A 27,118-nucleotide genomic window follows, 5' to 3' on the forward strand; every position below is an offset into this window, starting at 1 on the left:
ATCATTAATGGCAATTACTTGAATTACGATTACAAGCAACCATTGTGAGATAAACCCTGTATTTTAAAGCTGTAATTGGAGGCTGAGGGTTTCAAATATGGAGACATGAAAATCCCACAATAACGTTTTAAATGGGTGTGTACAAATAATACTGACACCCAACTAACATTATTTAGCCATAGTTGAAGTAATAATTACAAAAAAGGGGGCCATCCATTCTTAACACCTGTTTCTGTAATGAGCCCGTAATGTTTCTTTAAGAGGAAGGAAATGAAAGGGGGGAAGTGAGGCAAGAAGACACCACTTCCTCCGAGCCCTCACAATCAAAACATTATTTGTGCGCAATGGGTGAGTCTTCATCTCCCGAAAGACACCGTCTAATCTAACACTTGGCGCACATAGTCGCGGAGCAGAGACTGTTGCACGATGCTCCGGCTGAACGACACCGTGGAGGCGGAGAGTGCTGCGATCCTCCACCCTGCAGAAACCGAGGAGGGGGTTGAGGTTGCCTTCACGCCGCCGGAGGCCGGTCGAAGCCTCGGGTACGGAGCCTCCGTGGCCTGCTGCCCCCCGTTACAGACGCTGACGCCTTTTCATGTGCATAACCCCACAATGCAAGCGAAAGTGAAGGACTACTTCGTATTTAGGGTAAGTTCATCTCCACCTACAGCGATGTTTGTGTATGCGCATGTCTTTTTTCAGGGTGTCCCTACAACACACTGCTCTTAACAGGTAAACAAACACGACCAATATCTTAGCACGCTGTGTATACTAGCCGCACAAGCACATCGCAGGGAGGAAGGGGTGATAACTGACGGTTGTGTGATGCTGATCTCAGCCAGGTACCATTGAGCAGGCAGTGAGCGACATCAGGACCGTGGCACTCCCTTCCGAGGATGGAGAGGTGCTCAGCGTCTGGCTGCTAGCCGAGTAAGTACCCAGCAATGTGTTTGGATCAGCTGCTGTGTGCGATTCAATGTTTAAAATCAGGGGTGGGAAGTAACTAAGTACATTTACTCAAATAATGTACTTAAGTACAATGTTTGAGATACTGTACATTACTTGAGTATTTCCAAGTTATGCTACTTTGTACTTCTACTCCACTACCATTCAGAGGCAAATTGTGTACTTTTTCTCCACTACATTTATTTGGTACCTTTAGTTACTTTACATACTTGGATTAATAATGTGAATTATAAACAATATTTAAGTTACACCTAAATTCACAATCTACCCTGCAGCATACAAACGAATTGAAACTAGCTGCATTTTTACCAGTTTTGATAAATCATTATTCTGAAATAGGCCAATCTTCATAATAGGTGGTTTTACTTTTGGTACTAAGTTTATTTTTGATACTTTTGTACTTTTACTTGAGTAAACATTTGCATGCAGGACTTTTACTTGTAACAGAGTATTAGTCTGGTACTTATATGTTTACCTAAGTACAAAATCTAAGTACTTCTCCCACCTCTGTTTAAAATACTTATACACAAACAGACACGTGCAGAGGATGTTAGAGGTGCAGGGGCCCACATTCATAAAAGGGTACGCTGACATTTATGTTACTAATTCAATAAATATTACTACTTTTGTGACAGTGTTATAGGGGTATTAAAATGAATGTATTTAAAACAAACCAATGACGGAGGTTGGTTCAAGCACTGCTACATGACAGTTAATTAATGACTAATAATTTTCTGTTTGAACACATGTAAACCAGGTAAAAGGTAAATGACACAGAAGTGCCTTAGCCAATCAGAATTCGGATCCCACAGCATCATAGGCCAGTTAGTCTGCACACGCTATAGTCAGACACCCAGATAAAAAAAATGTCTAATAGGAGGGCAAAAGGGCAGGTGCTGAAGACCCCTCTGAGGTCTATCTGTGCACGTGCCTGTACACAAAGAGGAATCAGCTGGTGATTTGTTAAAAGCTACAGATTAAATGTTTAATTTAGTTTAATCCATGTGTGTATGTTTTACATGATCATAAACATTTGCCAACGTCTTGATTTCTTTTTAAAAGTATTTTATATACTTAACTTTTTATAACTCCGTAAAAGACAACAGTTGAAGGCCAGGTTTCTTATTGTGTTCTAAAACTGTCAAAACGCAGCTGGAATATTTGTCAATTGTATGTGGGTGTTCTGCAGAATTGACCACTGGAACAATGAGAAGGAAAGACTAGTGCTTATAACTGATAGGTAAGTCAAAAATTATATTTTGTTGACCCAATATTTGAGGAAATATACCACATAGAATTACACGACATTAGGGTGATATCTAACATGTTTTGGGTGTGTGCGCAGGTCACTGCTGGTGTGCAAGTACGACTTCCTCAACCTGTTGTGTCAGCAGGTCGTCAGGATCTCTCTCAACGCTGTAGACACCATCTCAGTGGGCGAGTTTGAGTTCCCACCCAAATCCCTCAACAAGTATGCCAGAAGACTTCCAACAGAACGTTTTTAAGTTATTAATGCCAGTGTTAAAAAGAACTCAAGCTTTCCAAGTACCATGAGAAATCCTTAAAAAGTTATCGTACAGAATGTTTAGTATTTTTACAATTGGTAGTATAGTTATTTTAGTAATCATAAGCTTGAATGTTTTAACATCTATAGAAAGGTTAACAAGATGACTGGTAGGGAAAAAAGAGTTAGGCTTAATCTGAATATAAAGAAATGTAAGAGAGCATTGAAAAACGATCCTGTATGATTTCTGATTTAAAAAAAAGCTGGGTTTCTCTTTAAACATAGATAGCTCAGCTTGGTGAGCTAGTGCCACAAGTAGCTGGCTGATGCTAAAATATCCCACTGCTCTTTTAAAGGAGAGAAGGCTACGGGATTCGTGTTCAGTGGGACAAACTTCCTCGGGCCTCATTCATAAACCGCTGGAACCCCTGGTCTACAGAAATGCCCTACGCCACCCTCGCTGCGCACCCCATGGCCCACGCTGATGAGAAAGTGGCCTCCCTCTGTCAGGTATATTCCTTTCATCTAAATAAAACAGCAATGCAATCACCTGGTAAAAACATCTGAGGATTTAAAGCTTGACGTTCTGCCCATTTCAAGATAAACAATGGTGACCACTGGTGCAGCAGTTCATTCACGCAGAAGATGGAGCATATACAGGCACAGCCCAAGAGAAAAATAAAAACGTAATCCCTTGAGACAGTTACTAATATATCTTTAAACAGTGGAGACACAGCTTTGTGTATGAACAGTTATATTCAAAGTTTCTTGGGCAATGTTCTGGATAATTGACTGCATTCTCTCCTTCAGTTATTAGCATTGCTACATGTAGTAAATGAAGCCACTCCATGTTAGCATCAAAGACTCACTTATATGCATAATACCACAGTTCAGAGATGCTCGATGAGATGTTGCTTTCAAGCTAGACATCAAGTGTTCATATACAGTGGGGCAAAAAAGTATTTAGTCAGCCACCAATTGTGCAAGTTCTCCCACTTAAAAAGATGAGAGGCCTGTAATTTTCATCCTAGGTACACTTCAACTATGAGAGACAGAATGGGGGGAAATAATCCAGGAAATCACATTGTAGGATTTTTCATGAATTAATTGGTAAATAAGTATTTGGTCACCTACAAACAAACAAGATTTCTGTCTCTCACAGACCTGTAACTTCTTCTTTAAGAGCCTCCTCTGTCCTCCACTTGTTAACTGTATTAATGGCACTTGTTTGAACTTGTTATCAGTATAAAAGACACCTGTCCACAACCTCAAACAGTCACACTCCAAACTCCACTATGGCCAAGACCAAAGAGCTGTCAAAGGACACCAGAAACAAAATTGTAGACCTGCACCAGGCTGGGAAGACTGAATCTGCAATAGGTAAGCAGCTTGGTGTGAAGAAATCAACTGTGGGAGCAATTATTAGAAAATGGAAGACATACAAGACCACTGATAATCTCCCTCGATCTGGGGCTCCACGCAAGATCTCACCCCGTGGGGTCAAAATGATCACAAGAACGGTGAGCAAAAATCCCAGAACCACACGGGGGGACCTAGTCAATGACCTGCAGAGAGCTGGGACCAAAGTAACAAAGGCTACCATCAGTAACACACTACGCCGCCAGGGACTCAAATCCTGCAGTGCCAGACGTGTCCCCCCTGCTTAAGCCAGTACATGTCCAGGCCCGTCTGAAATTTGCTAGAGAGCATTTAGATGATCCAGAAGAGGATTGGGAGAATGTCATATGGTCAGATGAAACGTCGGGTTACGTATGGTAACCCTTGTTATATTAGCACAGGCGGAGCCCTCTACTGGACTCTATGGGTACTACCTTACCCTGCGAGCATTCTCCCACTGAGACTTCTATAGACGTAGCCGGCCTTGGGCGGGCCTACCTGAATGCGCGCGCATCACACCGTATAAAAGGAGGCCTCACCTCCTGACTATCATCCTACACCTCTCTTCAGCGAGCGGAATAGGACAGACAGTGCCCTGGGTAGAGGGCTCCGCCTGTGCTAATATAACAAGGGTTACCATACGTAACCCAACATTATATCTCTCACAGGCTCCGCCCTCTACTGGACTCTATGGGTACAGTGGGTGGAGCCGCGATGTATACGCGCACTGTCGTCCAACAACAATATTCCACCCTACTGCCCCTGACCGGCTTTTATGGTCAGCAGCTGCTGCCCCACATTCTCCTTTAACCCGGTTGTAACCGAGGAGAAATCTGGGCTGTGGCTGACAGAGCACACCCTGCTGCGCTTACCTCGCAGAAAGTGTGCTCAAAAAACAGTGCCGGGGGACCCCCCCCTCCGCCCATAGACGGATGGGGAGAGCCCCCTCGGCCCCGAATGGTCTTACTACACGCCTGCCTCCCTGAATCCCTAAGGATAACAGGGAGAGCGTCAGAGCCCACGTCCCACACTCAAACACTGACCCCGTGCAGAGTGTGTGGACTAAAGTGTGGAGGGCTACCCCCCTCCTGCCTCTCGACAGGAGGAGAGTAGTCCTCCAGCCCTGTAAGGGCCCAGTGCGCCCCCCCTGCCCCTCCCGGGACCCTCAGAAGGCCCGAGAACAGCGAAGGCGCATTACGTCCGGGGAGGGGGTCAGATGCCAACTGACCCACAACCCCCCTCCCCCCTACCAGTCCTGTGTTGCCCCCGCAAGCACAGACGAGGAGAAAGAGCCCGACATGTCCAAGAGATAAAACCTTATGAAGGGGCCTGGCGTCGACCAAGACGCCGCTGTGCATATATCCTCCACACTCACACCGTTGAATAAGGCTGTTGACGCAGCCACAGCCCGTGTGGAGTGTGCACGAACCCCCGTGGGGCAGGCTCTCCCTGCCTGTCCGTAGGCATGTGCAATGCACTCGCAGAGCCAGCCTGCCAGGCGTTTCTTGGACAGAGCTTTCCCGATCACCCCGCCCCCGAAGCACACGAATAGCTGTTCGGTGCGTCTAAGGGCAGCCGTGCGCTCCACATAACATGCTAGCGCACGCACCGGGCAGAGGAGGTGCAGTTTAGCCTCCCTGGTCCCACCATGGGGGGGGAAAGACTAAAACCCCCTAACTGAATAGCCCTTGACCTGAACGCACTCCTTAGGCTCTTGGGCACAAAGGAGGGGTTCGGTCTGAGTGTCGCGCCGCTCTGGTCACCCCGAATCTGTAAACAGCTCGGGTGCACCGACAGAGCAGTTAACTCGGACACTCTTTTGGCTGACGTTAAGGCAAGAAGCAAAGCTGTTTTCCACGACAATGCTTTCAGAGAGGAGAGCTCCAGAGGCTCAAACGGCCCCGAGGCCAGAGCCTCGAGCACTAGGGGCAGGTCCCACTGTGGGGTGGAGGCGTGCACTACTGGGCGCAGCCTCCTGACCCCCTGTAAAAACCGCGACACCAGTGGTTGACTAAGGGCTGACCTGCCGCCAAATCCCTCATGGCAGGACGAGATGGCTGCTGCATACACTTTCACTGTTGAATGCGCAAGCCCTCTGTCCACCAGTAACTGTAAGAAGGATAAAATAGAGCCTAACTCACAAGATAGGGGCTCTATTCTCCGTTCCTCACACCATCGCTGGAATCCTAGCCACTTTGGCCTGTAACAGGCTGTGGTGGATCCAGCTCTAGCTGCCTGGATAGACTGAATAACACTATCAGACAATCCACCCTGTCTCAGCCTGTCCCTCTCAGGAGCCAAACCTGGAGAGGACGGCCGAGAGTGGGTAACGCCCCGATTGCACCTGCCTCTTGAGACATCGCCCCCCAGAACTGGGGAACCGCCCAGGGCTGGCCCACCTTCATCTGTGTCATCTCTGAGTACCACGGCGCCCCAACGCGATCCGGAGCCACTAGGATGACTGACAGACGTTCTCGCCTCACTCTCCTCAGGAGGGGGAGAATGAGACGCAGCGGTGGAAAGGCGTATAGCAGCTTCCTTGGCCATGGCTCGTGTGCAAACGCGTCCACCCCCAAGGGTGGGTCGTCGCTCCGAGCCACGGAGAACCACAGGGCACAGTGGCTGTTTTGCCGGCTGGCGAACAGATCCACTTCCGCTCTCCCGAACTGGGCCCAGATTTGCTTCACCACCCTCGGGTGAAGCACCCACTCGCCTGGCAGGGGGCCGCTCCTCGACATGAGGTCGGCCCCTCTGTTCTCCAGTCCCGGGATATGGAGGGCTCTCAGAGATAACACCACCTCTGAAGCCCATAACCACAGTTCCTCTGCTGTGGTCAACAAGGCGGCAGATCGAACTCCGCCCTGCCTGTTGATGTAAGCCACTGTGGTGCTGTTGTCACTCCTGACCATTACATGCCTCCCTTGAATTAGGGGCCTGAAATGCTGGAGGACTAACACTACCGCCCGTAGCTCTAGGAGGTTGCTGTGTCGAGACTCTGTTAGAGCCCAGCGCCCACCTATAGCCCTCTTCAGGCAGGTCCCTCCCCATCCTGTTCTGGATGCATCCGTGAACACTGTGATGTAGGAGGTCACCCGTCCCAGTGGAGACCCCCAAAACCGGAGGTTGCCCTCCACTGAGGGGGGGATGGTCACCAGCCGCCGCCTGTGCCTCTTGGGATCCAAGCGCAGGCTGGAGAACCACCTCTGCAGGCAGCGCATATGTAGTAACCCTAACGGGACCACCATGTGAGCAGCCGCCATGAGACCCAATGTCTGCATGACAGTAAAAGCTGTCACTATTGCCCCCTGTCGCAGCCTGCGCACCCCCTGAAGAAGGGACGCACGTCTGCTCTCTGACAGGGTGGCGCGCGACGCGCCTGCATCGAGCAACACATCCAAATACAGCGCCCGTTGGTGAGGTATGGGGGTGCTCTTTTTCCAATTGATCGCAAAGCCCAATTTGGTCAGGTGTGTGATCAATTGTGCTGTGCAAAACATTGCCTGTTCCCGTGACCCAGCCATGACTATGAGGTCGTCTATGTAAAAGAAAACTCTCATGCCGTGTGCGCGCAGCGGTTGAAGCGCTGTGGCCACACATTTGCTGAATGTGCGTGGGGATAGGGAATAGCCGAACGGCAGCCTGTTGTACTCGTATGCTATTCCCTGGAAGGCAAAACGCAGATACTTCCTGTGCTCTGGAGCAATTTCTACATGAAAGTACGCGTCTTTCAGGTCGATGGTGGTGAACCAATCGCCCGGCTGCACAAGCCGCAGTAACTGTTTCACAGTCAACATGCAGAATTCCCTGCGGGAAATGTGGCGATTCAGGCCGCGGAGATCTAGAATAGGTCTGAATTCCCCTGTCTTCTTGAGAACCAGGAAGTACATGGAATAAAGACCCTCTTCCATGCGCTGAGGGTGCACAACAGATACCGCCTGTTTTTGCACCAGAACCTGAATCTCTGCTGCGAGGAAACCCATCTCCTCCTGAGAGACTAGATTCACTTCTCGCATGCCCATAAAAGGGGGTGGGACGCTGCAAAACTGGAGTGAATAACCCCGTCTCAGCGTCCTGTCCCTCCACTTTGATAGTACACAGCTTAGTTTCCATTCCCCATAACACTGTGTTAAAGGGCATGCCCTCAGCTGTGGAGCCGCAGCTATAAAGCGGTGGTACTCTCTGGCGACCCGTCCCGCCGCAAAACTCCCCGTGAAGGGAAGATTTGCCCATGGAGGGTCGACACAGAAACGGCCGATTATTTACTGAGGACCTTGAACGCACCGCCGCACGTTCATGTGTGAGCGCGCGCTCCCTTATAATGCTGTTCTCACTTTTACGGTGGACCTCATTAATTGGAGTCCCTATAGGAGTGGTGCTTTCTACTAAGGCCCCTGAACGCACCGCCACGCGCTCCTCTGTGAGTGCGGGCGCTGCCATAATGCAACTCTTACCACTCTGGTAAATTGCATTAATTGGAGTCTTAGCCCCAGGCTTAGTGTGTTCCCTAACAGCAATACGCCGGCCATAATGCCCCTGTACACGTATAGCACTACAATAGTTTTGCTTGCGTTTTATCACTCTCATCTGCGCACTCCCACTAGCCTCCTCTCTTACAGGAGTTATGACTGGGGCGGCGAGTGGGGAATTTGTACAGACATCATGTGTAAGTGTAGCATTGTGGAAACAAAGGACACTTAGACTTGGATACAGATTAACCCTTTCTTTATTTTTGAAAGTTTTTCTCGGAATCTGTGCATTAAATAGGGAGGAGGCGGGATTCACCCTTGCGTCCTGGGCGAAGAGTTGTTCTCCCCCCGCCGAGACGCTACCTCCCCCCGCCAGTCAGCTCCGGGCAGACGGCGCACCCCACCCGGCCGCTCTCTGCTGCTGAGGAGCCTGCCGAGGTCGGGCAGCCCGTCCCCGTGGCTGCCGATATGTCGGCACCACGGGATGGGCCGTAGAGGTGGAGGGCGCCGCAGCAACGGGACCCCCGTGCCGGCGCCTCTCCCTCCGCTTCATTGTCGCGCTGCGCTCCCTCGCCTGCATGGAAATGCATGGAGGAGCACGTAGCGGGGCCGGAGGAGGGGCCAGCGGTAGCATCCAGCTAAGCTGGACCCTTTCCTCCTCCAGGCGGCTGAAGCGCTGGGTGACCGAGGAGATTGACCCAAAGAGCCCCTCCGTAGACACGGGGGCTCCGAGGAGATCTTCTCGGTCCTTCTTAGATAGGGCAGTGAGTCCCAACCACACGTGACGACACGCCACTGTGGCCAAGGAAATCACCCGCCCTGCTGCAGCGGCCACGCCATGAATCAGATTGTTCATCTGACCTATAGCGCGGTCCGAATAATCGCTCCCCTCTTGAGAGAGGAGGGCGGGGGCGACTGCCTGAGGGGTGATCAGGGAGACGCCCAACACGCCGAGATTGTTTGCTGCAGCCGCCATCTGCGTACCGAGCTTGCACATCTTGTCCAGATATTCCAGTATGTCTCGGTCCCGGGGCAGGGGTCGCTTACCCTCCGCCCAACCAGCCGCCCCCGGAAGCAGATGGGCCGCCAGGCTCTCATCAAGGGGGGGGCACACCCGAACACGCTGTGTCCGCGCGGCCCTCCACCTTGATGATGCCTGCCATAGCGGCTACTGGGGCCTTCGTTTTAAATGGCTGCTGCCATGTCGCCTCCACACACCACCATATATCAGGCAGCTGGGGCGAAACGAAGGTCGGCTGCGCTGGATGCACCGGGCCGTAATACCCCTGTCTCAGGCGGCTTATAGGCCTCGGTGGCAGCGGTGGGGGGAGCTGTCGGCCTACACGCTCCGCCGCCAGGGTCATCACCGCTGGGAAATCCCTCCGCGCAGACCTGAGAGTCGGACCTCCAGACACCGAGGCGTCCTCGTCCTCCTCCTCCGGAATCGGGGTTGACTGGCCCCACGGAAGGGAGAACCGGAACGGCACTTCCTCCTCTCCTGACTCGCCCATCTCGACGACGTCGAGCTCCGAATCCTCCACCTCCTCCTGCGGGGCCTCCGCCGACAGGAAATGCTGCCCACGATGCTCACGTGTGAGCCGAGGAAGCATCTGGCAGGCTGAGCATGCCGGTGTCGGGCCCATACAGCTCACGGCGTGGTCAGGCCCCATACATAGGAAGCAGAAGGGGTGTGGATCCGCTCCCGCGATCAGGTTAGGACATTTCGGACAGGTCCTGTGGTCAAGAACTGACTCCATAACTCTCTATTCTCTCGTCTTTTTAAGCTCCGTGAAAACACTTCCGCCGCTGAAGAGAAAAGGATGATAGTCAGGAGGTGAGGCCTCCTTTTATACGGTGTGATGCGCGCGCATTCAGGTAGGCCCGCCCAAGGCCGGCTACGTCTATAGAAGTCTCAGTGGGAGAATGCTCGCAGGGTAAGGTAGTACCCATAGAGTCCAGTAGAGGGCGGAGCCTGTGAGAGATATAACCAAAATAGAACTTTTTGGTAAAATCTCAACTAGACGTGTTTGGAGGAGAAAGAATGCTGAGTTGCATCCAAAGAACACCATACCTACTGTGAAACATGGGGGTGGAAACATCATACTTTGGGGCTGTTTTTCTGCAAAGGGACCAGGACGACTGATCCGTGTAAAGGAAAGAATGAATGGGGCCATGTATCGTGAGATTTTGAGTGACAACCTCCTTCCATCAGCAAGGGCATTGAAGATGAAACGTGGCTGGGTCTTTCAGCATGACAATGATCCCAAACACACCGCCCGGGCAACGAAGGAGTGGCTTCGTAAGAAGCATTTCAAGGTCCTGGAGTGGCCTAGCCAGTCTCCAGATCTCAACCCCATAGAAAATCTTTGGATGGAGTTGAAAGTCTGTGTTGCCCAGCGACAGCCCCAAAACATCACTGCTCTAGAAGAGATCTGCATGGAGGAATGGACCAAAATACCAGCAACAGTGTGTGAAAACCTTGTGAAGACTTACAGAAAACGTTTGACCTCTGTCATTGCCAACAAAGGGTATGTAACAAAGTATTGAGATTAACTTTTGTTATTGACCAAATACTTATTTTCCACCATAATTTGCAAATAAATTCTTTAAAAATCAGACAATGTGATTGTCTGGATTTTTTTTTTTCTCATTTTGTCTCTCATAGTTGAGGTATACCTAGGATGAAAATTACAGGCCTCTCATCTTTTTAAGTGGGAGAACTTGCACAATTGGTGGCTGACTAAATACTTTTTTGCCCCACTGTAGATGTAAATTTCATACTATGTCCATTAAAAACGAATTACGCACTGGGAGTTTGTTGAGGTTTCATGATCTTTTGCTCTTTCTTGCCAAGTTGGACAACTTCCGGACCCAGCTGGTGCAGGCAGTGAAGAAAGCCCACAAGGAGCACCCCATCCCAGGTCGGGCTAACGGTGTCCTGATCCTGGAGAAACCCTTACTCATCGAGACCTATTTGGGAATTATGTCCTTCATCAATAACGAGGCAAAGTTGGGCTACTCCATAACCAGGGGCAAGATCGGCTTCTAAAAGTCACCGTTTCTCCAAATTACAACCGAGTTCAGCCCCTGTGTCTGGTTACACTTCCCTGTGTGATGGAAGCTTTACTACAGTGTAATACGCAATCTCTGTGTGTACTGTGTAAGTCCACACCTCCCTCAAGTTGGTGTTGCAGACAAGAGGTCAGCCTACTGTAGGTAAATTATGTGCAACACTGCATGGACTGTCTTTGTTTGTTTGTGTTTTTAGCCCCCCACAGTCCGTGTGGCAAACATTTGTGAGAAGGACATAGCTCTTGCATTAATTCTTCAGCTTACTTTAGTATTTTACTCCTCGTCTAACCACTAATTGAGAGACTGTCAAAAATTGAGATTGTGGTAGAGAAATGCAAACAAAAGAGAATTATTTCTTGATTAAGGATGTTGTTTGTTTGGGCTCGCTTCTAAACAACAAGGATTGCATTATTCAGATCACAGGGACATTGGGTAGCTTTACAGAATAGGAAAGCAAACGATGGCTAAAGTTTAATTATTTAATAAATGGTACTAAAGGGAAACTGTTTCAGAATCTACACTGCTATAAATAAAAGCTCTGGGTTGAGTATGGAAGATAACAGTTGTAATACACTCCTCAGAGTCCATGAGACTTGAGATAATACTTATATTGCATTGACCTTTCTCTCTTATTTGCCAATGTTGTGCTCTCTATGCTTACATCCGCCTAATTATGACTTTGCTCAGAGCAGGTACTCATCTACTACTTGTAGAGCTGCATTAGCTAACACAGCTAAAATGTTCTTGTATGTTATAGATATTTTATGCAACTTGAATTTGAAACCAGTGTCTTTATGTTGGTTTGTTTGTAATTTAACTTAAAGATCTTGCAATGGTTTAAGGCACATTTGCACTAAGTGGCACTGAACTGTGCGGTGGAATAATGGTTGGGTTACAAAGTAAAATGCATGCACACAAAACATTGGTTCATTAACAACATGCTGTTTGTATCTTATGAATAGGATAACAGGATTGTTTCCTGTACTCACCTAAAATACATTGTTGTGCTACCAAAGGTTACAGGCCATATTTTCATGTTCAACAATGTTAGTGAATAATTGTGTCCCAAAATGCCTTTTCCGGTCTTTACCCGTGCATGTTCCCTGCACGTTGGGTGTGCATGAAAGATGTTTTTTTAAAGGAATATTCTACATGGCTTTGTAAATACTAATTTAGTTTTATTTATCTGTTGTTATTTTGATGTAGTCAACTCATGGATGCCTCTAGAAAAATAAATATTTCATTGCCAATTCTGAAGTATTTCATTAAGAGATTATGACAAAAATGTGAAGGCTTACTTTTTGTTTTAAATATTTGTAGCACAAGAATGAAAAGTCAGCTTTGAAAATAGAGACAGATAAATACCTGCACGTTAACCAAGTAAAAAATGGCTCAACATTCAAGCTTCATAATAAAACATCAGACAGGTGATTCTTAAAGTCAGGTAAAATGGTCGCCATCTGTATGTTTAGTAGTGCCTGGGCAGAGAACACTGATTTAATAAACGGTCGAAAGATTTTGATCCACACATTTTAGTAACTGACCGTAAGCTGCATTATTTATGACAACATTTATTCAAAATAATTAAACAATTTCAAAGTAGAACTAATACAAAATACTTACAACTAAATGTACAGTGAAATCTATAAAACTATGTAAACCACTATCTTCTCACAGTGTTTGGAACTAGTGCTTCTGTATGCATTTGGTCATTCAAAAAGTGATATTTGTTGATTCTATGTCTCTCAGGAGGAATGTCAGAGCAGGTTTTCCATACATGTTTAACTTGACAAGAAAAGGAGTATTCCAGTAACCTGCAGTGAGGGCCCTTAAAACTTGGCAAGAATCTATAGCACGATATGTGCAAGAAGGAGGGGGAGTGTTACCCTCAAGTCTTTTTGTCATCACCGTAGCACATTCCCAGCAAAGGCTACGGAACTGAAATCCAGTTATTCTTGAAACCTGTGTATTTGTGAGTTTTACTTGTCCTCCTGGTCATTGTCCATGTAGCACAAACACAGCTGCTCCTTCCCTAGCAGGATCAGAGAGTCTCCGCTGCAGTGCCAGTTCAATGACTGGACCTGGAAACCACCTGGCAGGATAGAGAGGGGCAATTGTGATGACTACAAATCCACAAAATAAAGGTGAAAATTGTACTGCATCGTTAGAAAACACATGGAACTTGTTACTGTCATTGCACAAGACGGAATCAATAAACTTTTAGGGTTTAAAACGGATAATTTAGTTTGTTTCTATACTTTCTAAGTCAAACACACCCACCTTTCAGAGTTCAAGTGAAATACCAAATATTTGTTTAGCTTTGCCTTTTGAATTCAGACATCACATATTTCACTTGGATCAAACCAATGTCACATAACATGAGTTCCAGGACATTAGGAGGAGACTTTTTATGTAACCGGCTTATTCTATATTTGAGAACATCATAAGCTTTGTATTGAAGCTGCTGGACATTTTGATCTCTTTGAGGACTTCACCTTCAGTGGGGACTTGGACAGAAACGCAGCCTGCTGGGGACCAGAGGTAGAGTTTGGTGTTGCCCGTACAGAGGGCCAGCCGGGGGCGTCGGGGGTCCCACTGAAAGCAGCGCACGGCCGTTGTCTGCTCGAGCACCGCCACCAGGCTCATCTTCTGCACATCCCACACCCAGACAACACTGGCCATGTTGTCTACGGTCAGAGAAACACAGATACAAACTCAAAGCCACTCTCAGTTTATAGAGCAAAGAATCACTAATATTGCATCACAAATAAATGAACACTAAAGTCGATGTTTACAATCAAAAAAATTAAAACTGTAACAACCTACGGCAAGGAGCTTGTTTTAGCTAACAACAGGGTTAAAGAAAGGTGTTAGCATGGGCCAATGAATAACCCAATACATTACAAAGCAGATACACAAATTATGTTTCACTTCACTATTCAGATTTCGACATATCATAAAGAAATAAAAAAAGAAATGTAACTCAAAAGTAAAACTGCCAGGGTGTTTGTGAAGAACGACTTCCCAACTCAGAAAGGATGAGAATGCACTATAGGCGAGTGTAGCTCTCAGAGTGCCATTCTACTTTACATATAATAAAAAGATGGTAAAAAATAAGAGTGAAAAGTCTTACCGTTTTTGGTGGCTAGATAGCGACTGTCGGAGCTGAATGCCAAAGTGGAGATGCCAATCTTAGGGTTGGCTCGGTCTGGGTCTGGTTTAACTACAGGAAGCTGGACTGGCGTTGGGCAGATCTCATCTGGAGTGGAGACCAAAACAAATGAGAGTTTGTGATTAAACAAAGTCGGCTAACTGAACTCAGTAGTTTTATTCAAATACTGCCGATAGAATGTTTTTGTATCCAAAAACTGACATACATTTGCTCTGTGTGTTGAAGAGGGTGTTGCCAATTGTGATGTTGTGTAGCGATAGGTCATCACTACAAACAGCGGGCCTTTTCACCACTTCCTTATATACAACCTTAAAACACAACAAACAGTTAATAACTAAACTGCAAGGCCTGCAAGGCTCATCAGGACGGATGGAAAAATACTCACTGCCTTTGTGTTGTTGATGGTTGCTGGATGCTCAAACTGTGTGATTTTCTTCCACGTGATATGATTGAGGATGCGCACCTGACATGAGGGTAATAAAGTATCGTTTTTATAATGATCTTGAAGAATTCAATGTACAACAAATGTCTGTTTAGTCACTATCGCAGCCTTAAGGAAATATCACAAGCAGCGATCTCCAATAAGGGAGATCCAAAATCCCGCTTATCAGTAGAGATGCTGCAGAAGAGAAGGAAACCAAGACCTTTTTGATTGTTACTTAAAGCTTGTATCATTATTTTTACGAAATAAATCGTAGTTATATTGTGTCAAGCAATAGTTTGATTTCTCAATGTTATCATCCATCAAGAGTGTCCATACCTTCTCATCATAGCTGCCGATGGCCAGGAACTGGCTGCTGGGGCTCCAGGTCACTGACTTGACCCCCAGAGACCACTCATAGGCACTGTAGGTTGACAGCAACCGGCCGTCCAGAGAATACAGCAACACCTTGTACTGTGGAGAGGAAAATACACAATATTACTTTCAATGTATCTCCCCACCTGCCCCAATAGACTTTGACAATAAAGAGCCCTATAATATGATTCCTTACAAAATAAAAAACATACACTTATATTACAGTTCTTGTAACCTTTTGATAGGATTTTAAAATATGTCAAAAGTAATTTTCTGTTGCTACAAGTACTCAATTGCAGAACATCTTCAACCAAGGTCAGCTTAATCAATAGGTTCCCTCTGTATGCTGTATGCAGGAGATGTAGGGAGTCTTGTATCATGACGTATTTCATCAAACCATTCTCTTTATACAGATTATGTTTTACTTACTTTATAGTTTCTCATGTCTCCTGCTCTAGTGGGAATTTTCTCATCAGCAACTTCTCACCCTATTTTAGTATCTATGATTATAGACACTTATAATGTGAAACGTAATAAGAAGGCCTGGAAAGTCTACTTTTAATGGAGGGCCTTGAGTGTGTACATGTTTGTATGTTTTTTCCGCGGTTTCGACTCTCAATGGACTGTTTTCAGCCAGCTGCTTCAGATTCTTTATGTGAAACATTAAGTACATGCTCAAAATATAGAGCAGGGAAGTTAATCTGATATATTCTCTTGTGAAATCTTAGGTGTTTAAAGCAAACAGCTCACCTCCAGACAGCTATCCCACACTGCCAGCACACAGCCATTGGGAGACCACTCCAACCCTGCCAGGTCCTGAGTCTCAGTCTCAAAATGCTGTGACAGAGTCAAGGTATATCAAATTCATTTACACACACATTTACAGACAAAACTGCATGTACCACATCAAATTTGAAATAATTAATATGCAGAGTTTACTTTAATATCTATGATGTTTAAGATCAGCCTCTTGTGTACGTTGGGCAAACAAAGCCATTCAAATACAGCTCCAAAAATCATTTTTGAGATGCTTTACAAAGTAATATACAGTCACAGGAGGATACTGCATGTCTTTCAAGTCACCTACATTTAGATTTATTTTACTGATGCTCACTTAGATTACTCAAATTTCAAATGTATAATCCTGGTCATAAAATATACAATTTGAATGTGCTGCTTACCCTGAGTAAATGCCAGTCGTCACACACGAATACGCTGACGAAGTCTTTGCAGTCACGGCGTTCAGCCAAGGCCATGTAGCAGCCATCTCTGCTGAAATCAATACCTTAGGGTCAAAGATGATGGGAGAACGCTGCATTAAACCAGTTGTAAAAACACAAGTATAATAAGATCTTCCAATGTCACCACAACTGACAAGTTTAACTGAAAAACACAGAATGTTGAAAACACACACCAATTAGAAATCAACCTAGAAAGAAACGTAGTTAAGTTTCACTCTGTACAAGCTAGTCAAGTACAGTTCTATAACGGACGTAGAAAACAATCATTCCGGTTTTAACATTTTATCTGTGCTGACTTTATTCAACACTCAGAGGTTAAGAAACAGCAGCAGCAAGGAACAATGACACAATACAAATATGAATAAAGCAATAATAAAACTGTCTATTGACTTGAAAGCCAGTTATCTACTCTGATAACTGAAAAGGTAACCTCATAGCTCCATGTTTATTTTTAGTCAATGTTATAAATGAGACACTCTGACATCATCAGGTCGATAGAACATTACCATGGTGCTCGTATCATTTAGATGAGGGTTAGGGGATACATGGGTTGCAGAGGGACTTGCATGCAGAAAAACGGGGAGAGTCACGGACAATCATTATTCCTCAAGCTGCTGACAGGCCTGTTATGAAGAGCATGCCCCATTTACTGAGGAGGAGCACAGCTGTCAGCAGAGAGGACCAGAATGTGGCCTCCTATCCAGGGTCGCGCCACGAGGTAAAGGACGGCACGTGATTCATGGGGCATGCTGAGACACTCTGAGCACTGGCCTTGCCCTCAGGTACTCCTGGTAATGAATATACACTCATAAGCCATGAGAAAATAAATTTAACAATATCATTCTCATACTGACCCTTCTGGCATGCTTTGGGATACTTGATGTAAGACACAGCTTTGGTGCAGAGGGACCAGACGGTGACTCTCAGCTGTCAAGGCACCAGAGGAAAAAGCACTGTGGATTACTTCGCAAGTGAAAGTATGACAAACACAACATGCTGACCAGCGGCACAAAGAGTGTAAATACATTGACAAGTGAAATGATATATACATTGATGATTGAGAGTTTAGAAAAGTCCCAATAACAATATATAAGCTTATATTAGCATTGTAATATACACACATAAACATCAAACAACATGGATCCTTTAAACTGTGGTTATTCAAAAATTGTGAAAAATTAGTGCACAATAAGTGGGACAATTGTCAAGTTTAAAAATCACATTCCACTGCTCTCTAGTGGATAATCTGAGGATATTTAGAAACAAACTGGCATTATACAAACATGTGTTTGGGATGTTTACCTTTCATTTCTTGTTACTTTCCAGTCAACTTAAACAGTGATAAATTAAAATAACAATTCTGATAAAACGGGTTTTACGCTTAACATGCAAGTAAACATCTTGGTTTAGGGATGGGATTTTGAAGCAAATAGAGGCTTTACAAGCCACATTGAGAAAAAAACCCTAGAGACCTCCACCATTAGTGTTTGGTAAGACGATCTTAATAAAAACAGATCTAAAAAGTGTTCTGGAAGGGGACTGGGCATCAACAGCGACCTCAATCAACCAGGCCACTAGCATAATGAGGCCTCTGAGTTCCCCTCTACACTCAAAGACATGTCTATCACCTGGGAACAGACTACAGCTCAGGCCAGCACGGCCCATCAACAGCTGTGAACAGAACAGAGGGCCTTGTGTCTTTGAAGAGGTCTACGGTACCTCTCTGTGAGGGCAATGAGACACTGACATGGAACCCAACCAGATGGATGGATGGCCCTGTAGAGAACCCATATGATAAAGGTTTACAGTCACTGAGGAATTGAAGGATACTATCCGGGCCCCCTTTTAAATTAGGACTATAGCACTCATCAAACTAACAGATCCAAAACAACATCTTGACATTAGCGGGAAATAACGACCAGTCCATTGATGTAATGTTAGACAAGTGTGACAAATTAACAACTAGTTGCATATCCAGCAGGTTGTGTACATTCCCTCCAATGAAAGCAGTGCCAAAGAATAACTATTTGGCTACAAGTCGGCATAACAAAGAGGCAACATGTGTTAATGCTCCGTTTTGAAAGCAGTCACTCAAATACCCACCAGTCTCCCTTCAATCGGATTGATGCCAACACAAGCTGTTGGCACTCAGCCAAAAGTACAGCATATTTTAACTCAAGGACCGGTATGATGCCTGGTATCTTGCCCTTCAGAAACAAGGAGCACATGACAGCCTTTGAGACACTGCTAGAGAAACTGTGGTCAGTGTACAGCTGCCTTGGTGTTAAGGTGTTCACAGAGAAAGCTGCAGTCCCACAGTGTCAACAGAAACAGAAGAGTGCCAGTCCATAATTGTTTCACATTTACATACACAGGAAGAGTAGACAGCCGCATTCATTTTCTTCATTTACACTTCGGTGTGACAATTTTGTAGTTTGACATACCTGTAGAGTTTAATAGTGAAGTGTTTCCTCCTGATGCTACAAAACAAAGATTTGTTTTGTCCAATTGTTAAACACAACCTAGTCATAACAAATAATCCAAATATGAAGGCCATGTAAGCACAACACTGCAACATTAAGGGTGCTAGATGCATGGCACTCACGCTTTCCCTTAGAGCAGGGGTGTCAAACTCAAGTTCATCCACATTAGTATTATGGTTGCACTCAAAGGGCCGGTTGTAACTTTCAATCTCAATCTTTATTTATTTATATTACACATTTAAAAACAACCTCAGTTGACCAAAGTGCTGTACAGGGAACACAATAGGAGTCAAATAATAAAGCAATCATTAAAAACAAGATAAAAAGCACAATAACTAGAAACATATAAAACACATACAAATATAAAAATATTATGTTCAACTAGTATTAAAAGCCAGTGCAAAACTTTAAGACTATATATAAATATATCATATATATAAAATAATGTATTATATTACATAATTTCCTCTGCATTGGATTATTATCAGATCGGGTAATAACTTCAAAATTAACTACGTCTGAAAAGCAGATGTCTAGGGCTAATAATTGCAAGTCTCTTCAGTGTGCACGTCACAAAATGAGATGCATTGTGGGACATGTAGTTTCTAGTTTATGGACAACGTGCTTCTGTAAAGCGGCATTCAACCGTATAATAAACATATTATATACTTTCAGAGCTCTTGCGGGACACATCAAATGAAGTCGAGGGCCGGATTTGGCCCCCGGGCCTTGAGTTTGACACCCCTGCCTTAGAGCCTACAGTAAGTAAATATAACGTGGGTACATTAAGCGCTGTCTGATCATGCTTTGGATGTTTGAGATATTAAAATGTTGATCCAAACTACGCGCATGTGCACTAGCAAAGAAAACTAAACGCATGGCTTTACAGGGACAGAAATGACAAACTAGGGGTTAAACGAAAAGTGAAGATGAAAATGTGATTCAATATTTTTAAAACAAATGTTGGCACTCGATCACACACACACTATACGATGCCATTAGGTACTGTGTATTCTTTCGCAATTCAAGCTTGTAACAGAACAATATACCATTTTTGAAATTCTCAGCACAATCACAGTTAGATATTCTGGAGATAACCATGCACACACATATAAAGAATAACTATAATAAATTATTGGGAATACCCTTAATGCTTTATTTTGCATTTGGGAATGTTCAGAGCTAAAACCACTGAAGTGGCGAGGCTTTCATCATAGTGTCCAGACAGACATTTGAACTGGGTCCAGTCTGTCACCCAACTGGGCTGAAGTGTCGACCCTCCTGTTTGGTCAGGACGTCCAGCTGTGTGGTATCTGTAATAACACCTCACTGCACGATTCCTGGACATCCCCTCAGACATGGTGCCATGGCAACCAATGTCAACATCACTCAAACACAAACAGACTTGCACTTCTAAGATGCCATGAACCCAGCACAGTGGGGGTGCCGGGAGACCGAAAAGGCAGTGTTACTTTAAACTGGGTGGAGGGAGGTAGCATGAAGAAAATAGGTGGGAAATGCTTTTCCATGTGGGGTGGTATGCAACAAGATCCTTAGCTGGTAAAGTTACACTTAAGATGGAGTATCTTCACCAAGGTGAGCTGCAGCTTAGGGATGGGGGTAAGGAAGAGCGTGGCATGGAAAGGCAAAACTCCAATACAACAGCTGCTGGAAAAATGTACGTCTGTGCCGGGGTTAGCATAACTGAAACTGCTGATCAGTCGTTTCAGACAAGTACATTTTAGTATGGCTTCGATCACTGCATGTCCGAGGTCTTCTCACATTCGACCAAATTATGTGGTTGTGAAGGTTTTTGAACATAAAAGATAAAGAAAGGGAAATGAGGAGCATATACTGTTTATAAATATATATGACTATAAAACTATCCACATTATGCTCAAAGCCGCAAATCAACAATTGAGAGGAAACTGCATTTTCAAAAAACCACCCATACCAACAAATTCCAAACTTCATTGCATCACAAGAAAAGGTGTTAATCGGTGGAATAACTGTAATGATGAACGGAAATACCGTGCAACTTTATCTAAACTAAAACAATTATTTAGAAACCAAATCCTGATCCTCATGCTTGTTATTTCTTGTCGTTGACGGTTTTGGTTTACCTGTAAAGATTATTTGGTTTTTTTGTACAAAGGAATTATTTGTTTAAAACAATGAATCAAATACCACGGATGCTGATGACCTGAACTTTTATTTTCATGAACAATGTATGCTAGAGGGGGTTGGACCAGAAAAGTTGTAAGCTTCTTTTTGCCCCTTTTGAACATGATGGAACCTATTGGATCATTTATTTTTAATTTGTATACCTTGTTTTTTTATTTAGCTTCTCTTTAATATTATTATTATTTTTTTTTTTTAACATGTTCAATAAATTGACTAAATATATATAAGACCTTATTATTTATATATATATATATATATATATACATATATATAAGGTCGTAGCAAAGTTGTTTGTGGCTGTAACTCTTATTACGAGCTGCACAAATAATCTTCCCTTGATGTGTTATGAGACAATCTTCTTAAGGCACTGCCAAATAGAAAAATTGCAGCTAATATCTACCATCACATCCACTTTGAATCTATTAGCAGGTATACGTCACAAGATAAGCACATCATTAGGGAACCTTTTCCAACAGGACAGGCTGTGGGCAATGATACATTGTAGACCAGAGTAAGTGACAGCAAACTGGAAAAAACCTTTCTGTCAGCCATTCTTGTTGTGCTCTTCTTCGAGTGCTAGAGAATGAGCGAATGCATTTGATGCCATAGGCCTATCTGTCAACAGAGGATTAGACTTCAGGCATTCCACATAGGAAGCCATCTCAACCAATATAGCCTATTTCTCCTGTTATAGCCTCATGATTCTGCCAAGGAACTGGAGCCCCTGGCAGCCCACACATAGGTATGGCAGAGCTATTGTCCCGCGTTGCAGATGCACACGTTTGCAGTTTAGTCCAGTAGCGCAGTTGCCAACAATGCAACACGTTAGCAAGGCTCAAGCTGTACTTGCCAAGAATGCTAACGCTAATCTGATCCCTACAATGTAAAAACCATTAGAGAAGTTTAATGATGTCCTTGGCTGGTGTTTTTCCACTCGCAGTTTATCACCCCTCAGCTGGTAAAGGTGGATTAACATGGATGTGTGAGTGGCATTTTGTGAGCCCCTAAGATAAACGATGGGAATTCAACTAGGAGACACATTGCGTGAAGTCTCACAATACCTAGGCTAGATTTCAGCAATGAGACTATTGATCTATTAAATCTGTGACATGGCGCCATCCCATATTTAAAAACAACTGGTGCTTTTTAACACGTCTGCCTCCAAAAACATAGTTCTACTTGAAGCTTGAAAGATCAAGAGTATTTCTAACTCACTGGAAAATAAGTGCTTAGCTGTAGTATGTCTAAGGCTGCCATTGTGATCCATGTTAGTGCTAGACTCTAGTGTCTCTCTAGCAGCTAGAGAGACACTATGCTTTGTCATTCCTGTACTGATAAAATGTGTTCCTGCAAATCAGAAAGATCTAAACATAGTACATATGGATTTAAAAAGAAAACAGATATTGTAACAGCTACAACACAGCTAGCCAAGCAGATTTACTGACACATAGACAGACAAACACACACACAGTGGCACGATCCACACCACAAGCAGCTGTCCCTAAACAAGTTAATATAGCAGGCTGTTTATGAGTGAGGCTGAAATTCAAACCTGACACGAACACCCGTCTGGCACAGCCTTAATGAAATGTTGGGCTGAGGTGAAGGTAAGTTCAGTGGGCCCCTTCAAAATGTGGCATCCTGAGCCAACTCTATTGAATTAGTCTTTTAACCTCAATTACCAAAGGATGCTTAGTAACTACAGTACTTAACTTCTTGCTAACATTTGGTCGAGTAATAAGGGCAGAGGGCAATGCACATTGCAGCTCAGGAGAGAGGAAGTGTTGTCATGCGTTACCATGACAAGCTAGTCAACATTAAACAATACCAATTAAGGATTTATAAAACATGTTGCCATGACAAGAATGAAGAATGGGTAACATGTTCACAATATTGCATGTCAGGGATTGACAAACCATACAATTAACATACGAATATAATGTTTTATGTGCTCAAAGATCTCTGCAAAATACATAAGACACAGTGCTATGCTTATCCCATACCCTCTTTTGTTGTTGTTAAAGATGCAGACAGACACAAAGCAGACATGCCACAGACACTTGCACCCCCTGCACCCTTCTCCAGACCAGACACAGTTGTGTGTTTAGCCACTACACCTGTCAAATGATTCCTGGAGTCAGGTTCAGCATGACTGACACAGCCCTCCATGGTGCCCCAATCATATTACAAATTACCCGAGGGTAGCTGCTATAGCTTGTCACCCCTAACAACACATGCTTACTATGAAGTGAATTGAAATGTTATTTACATAAAATAAAAAACAAACAAAGTAATTCCATTAAATGTTTCCATGTGTACGCTTGTTGTACTTTATTCACCATTAGATGTGGTATGAAATTATTTATCCCAGTAATGCCCTGTATTATTATGGAAATCAAAACTGGAGAATGAAACTTGAAATGCATCATGCATTACTGCCAAACTCATCTTTTTCTTGAAGCTGGTGTTCCTCAAGGTTACAGTCTGGCTCTTTGACTACAATCATTTTTACTTTGCAAAACTCAAATATATTCATGTCATATGTATCTGTATCTGTTTTTATTGAAGCGGTTTTCGAAATTCTCAAATGATACAGTTAAGAAGCACCTAACCCCAAATATTTCTATCCATGCCGATGCCTCTGTACTGGCTGATATTTGCATATGACAGAGTTATTGGTTGACATAGATTGCAGTATGGAATACCTGATTGTTATAAACTCTATAACATAGGCATCAGCCTTAAACATTGTGAACCAGGCCTGCTGTAATTAAGTAATTGACACTGACATGAGGACAGTTCAGGTCAAGTTCATCTTCAGATGTGCCACTGCATAACCCAATGTTACCCTTATATTAATTCAACAGCGAAGGCTTGTATTAATTGAAGTACACATTTTTCAAAACTGTAACTAACTTGTTTTATGACTGCATGCTTTCATCCGTTTACATCACTGCCGTTTTGTGTTGTTTGTGTTATTTCCTATTGTTCCTGAACTTAGTACATCATCAAATGGATTTGCTGCCAACGGAAATACCAGACATACATTGGAAGGGCTCATACACATTGCACCCATGTTCCAGAGGTACTTGAGACCTGTGTATGACAGGACGCTAACAGGAGGGGAACTATGAAATCAGGCTGAATACATGCGGCAGGTGGGGGGTGTAGGGGCGGTCAAGACAAGCTCTGGTGTCTGGCTATTTTCAGGTCCCCCTTCCTTGCGAGCCAGCAACAGTTGAAACCAGACAAGCATATAAAACACACTTCCGTGGGCATGAATGCCCGCACCCATGCACGCACCAACTTCACACTTACATGGAACTCAGTGGTGTTGAGAATGTGACGTCCATCTGGACTCCAGCGCGAGGAGACTAGTCCTATTGAGCCTTCATCAATCTTACAGTGCCAGTCTGGCTGTTCCAGCGACCACACCTGAAGAGAAAGACAGAGAGTGACAGAAGGACAGCCATCAGCCATCACTGATGACATCCTTCACACATCCTGCAGTTCACTCAACTTGATTTCAAACAATAAGAAATACTTGAGATTCAGTCACCATGAAAGACTGGCGATGGACACCCCTTCAAAGGTGAGTTACTCTCCCTGTGATGCACATTAAACTGGCATTACTGTAGCATGCAAAGCTTCTTCTTATCTACTGCAACTTTTCAAAAGAAACAAACCTTAATTATGTTAAGTTCTTTCTGCCAATAAGGGTGCAACTTAAAATAAATATGAACATATTTTTGAGTCTTCAAAAAGATAAAGGGGCCTGGTATACGTGAGAGTAAAGATACAAAAGACATAAACAGTATGGTTTATCAATCTACATATTTGTTTGTATCAAGGAAAAGAAAAAACAATTATAAGAATCACTGTTAAACCAACTTCATAAGTCAAATTGTACATCTTTTCATACCTTATTTTTAAACAGTACTCAGTTTGACTATATAAACTCAGGATGTAATACATGATTGGCATTATCCCTAGTAGTTCAATGCAGTACATAATATATCAAACTTAACTTTTCCATAATTCATCTTCTTTGTCTATAAAATGTTGCTTTATATGTATATGACAAGACATTTGAATATGCCTGCCTAAAGTCTTTTAAAACATTTTGAAGGATCCAAAAATGGTTAGAAAGATTTGCTTGGGCATTACTACACATAATTGTTTAAGGTCCAAACAAACCATTTTAGTTGCCAATTCATATGTCAAGCACTCATTAGAATTCTTAGTTTATAGTTTGATCCAAAGTGTCACAGCAAATGATTAGCACAAGCTATTGGAGACCAAAGAGATCCTTTCATAATGCCAGACCAATTTGTATAAAGATATTGTATAAAGGAGGGCAAGATTACACAAAATCAACCCAGCTGAGTAAGGTCTTCTACCTTGAGTACATAACTAAAAGCATTCCCACACCATGTTGAATCACATATTCACATCACCTGTACCAGTCCCCTCTTGTACATAGCACAGAGGATAAAGAGAGAGTCAGAAGACCAGTCCATGTGTGAAATCTGGTCCAGGCAGGTGTAGAGCTGCAGGATCTGCAGGGTCTCCACATCTCGCACCACCAGCCTGTACTGCACACAGGTAGCCTAGCAGGTACAGCCAAAGAGACACATGGGAGAGAAGACTTGAAACACACTTCAGTTGTATCCCTGTAGCTAGCAATATAGATAGATCTATCTAGTGATAGATCGATCGACAGACAGATAAATAGAGATACATAGATACTTTATTCATCCCAAATTGGGAAATTAATCAGGGGAATTACAGTTTAAAGTTGTATAACCTACTTCAACGCAGCAAACATACTTAAAAACTAGAATTGTGCAAATATAACTTTAACTAAACCACTTACCAAATATTTCCCATCTGGGGAAACTTTACACAGTTGGTTGGACTGCTTGAAAACCTCAGAGAAATTCATCTTACAATCACGGCTGTTGAAAATGAAAAAAGAGAACACATTATCATGAGATAAACGCCTAAATGAGTTTCCTAACATTTAACTTCACAAAAACGGTCATCACTGGTTTGACTTACTGCTCGAGTCACCTGGTGTAATTCCTTACAGTTAACACGTGATGGCGCCACAAGACTAATTAATAAACACGCTTCAAACACACAGAGAGCTTACAAACACATTACGTTTTGTTTTGTTCTCTTATGCAAGAACATGCATTATAAAAAGGGAAAGCACTGCATAAAAGACAGAAAACTGAAGTAAGTAAGTTTCAACATACAAACACTGCAGGGAGAAATCAGCCACAGGTAGTTATCGAAGAAGCTAGCTGGCTCACAATAAAAGTAGTAGCTAAGGCAAACTAAGGGCAACACATAAACCAAGTCTATTTCGCGTCTTCATTGCCATTTGATAGTTTAGCTATCGATATCTTTTAAATAATGTCTACGGCACAAAATAGAGAGACTAACACTAGCTTACTAGTTAGCTCTTAGTTGTCACTCCACCATTCACTGACGTTAGCATCGCTACTAGCAACTTTGCAGGTAACTAACCTTCATTATTTCACCCTCAATGGCACACTTACCGCTAATGGCAATTTCCCTCCTTTTGTATATCATATGAGAGCCGCGAAAAGTCCCAAAAGCAGATTAAAAACGTTTTTTTCTTCGCATGATTTACTTCGGGGCACAGGCTATTGATTCAACTGTTGCTGTTGCTACTAGTTTGTTTGTGTGGGACGATGACGACATGCAGTTGCTGTCCAATCAGCATGCGTCTGCAGTGTATTGCCTTCTGGGAACTGTAGTTCACGAGTGTTCTTTTTTCTTTTCTTTTTCTGCGTGCTGTGCATGT

At 43.9% G+C, this 27,118-nt stretch overlaps 2 protein-coding genes across 2 annotated transcripts; one reads left to right on the forward strand and one right to left on the reverse strand.

Moving 5' to 3' along the window:
* The first annotated feature begins 280 nt into the window (after positions 1-280).
* Positions 281-12,658, forward strand: tprg1l (tumor protein p63 regulated 1-like). The gene is made up of 6 exons (XM_034209047.1): positions 281-648; positions 839-930; positions 2,156-2,206; positions 2,312-2,437; positions 2,827-2,980; positions 11,189-12,658. Exons 1-6 carry the CDS (start codon positions 427-429, stop codon positions 11,381-11,383), a joined length of 840 nt encoding a protein of 279 aa, XP_034064938.1. The 5' UTR covers positions 281-426; the 3' UTR covers positions 11,384-12,658.
* Positions 12,659-12,957: 299 nt separating this feature from the next.
* Positions 12,958-27,020, reverse strand: wrap73 (WD repeat containing, antisense to TP73). The gene is made up of 13 exons (XM_034209046.1): positions 26,850-27,020; positions 26,159-26,240; positions 25,740-25,892; positions 24,601-24,717; positions 17,470-17,542; positions 16,556-16,659; positions 16,125-16,211; positions 15,339-15,473; positions 14,964-15,041; positions 14,784-14,886; positions 14,540-14,665; positions 13,902-14,093; positions 12,958-13,498 (listed from the first exon to the last, which is right to left on the reverse strand). The coding sequence occupies exons 2-13, from the start codon at positions 26,225-26,227 to the stop codon at positions 13,386-13,388; spliced, it is 1,350 nt and encodes a 449-aa protein (XP_034064937.1). The 5' UTR covers positions 26,228-26,240; positions 26,850-27,020; the 3' UTR covers positions 12,958-13,385.
* Between the last annotated feature and the right edge of the window lie 98 nt (positions 27,021-27,118).

The sequence above is a fragment of the Gymnodraco acuticeps genome, unplaced genomic scaffold (assembly GCF_902827175.1).
Source record: "Gymnodraco acuticeps unplaced genomic scaffold, fGymAcu1.1, whole genome shotgun sequence".
Taxonomy (NCBI): Eukaryota; Metazoa; Chordata; class Actinopteri; order Perciformes; family Bathydraconidae; genus Gymnodraco; species Gymnodraco acuticeps.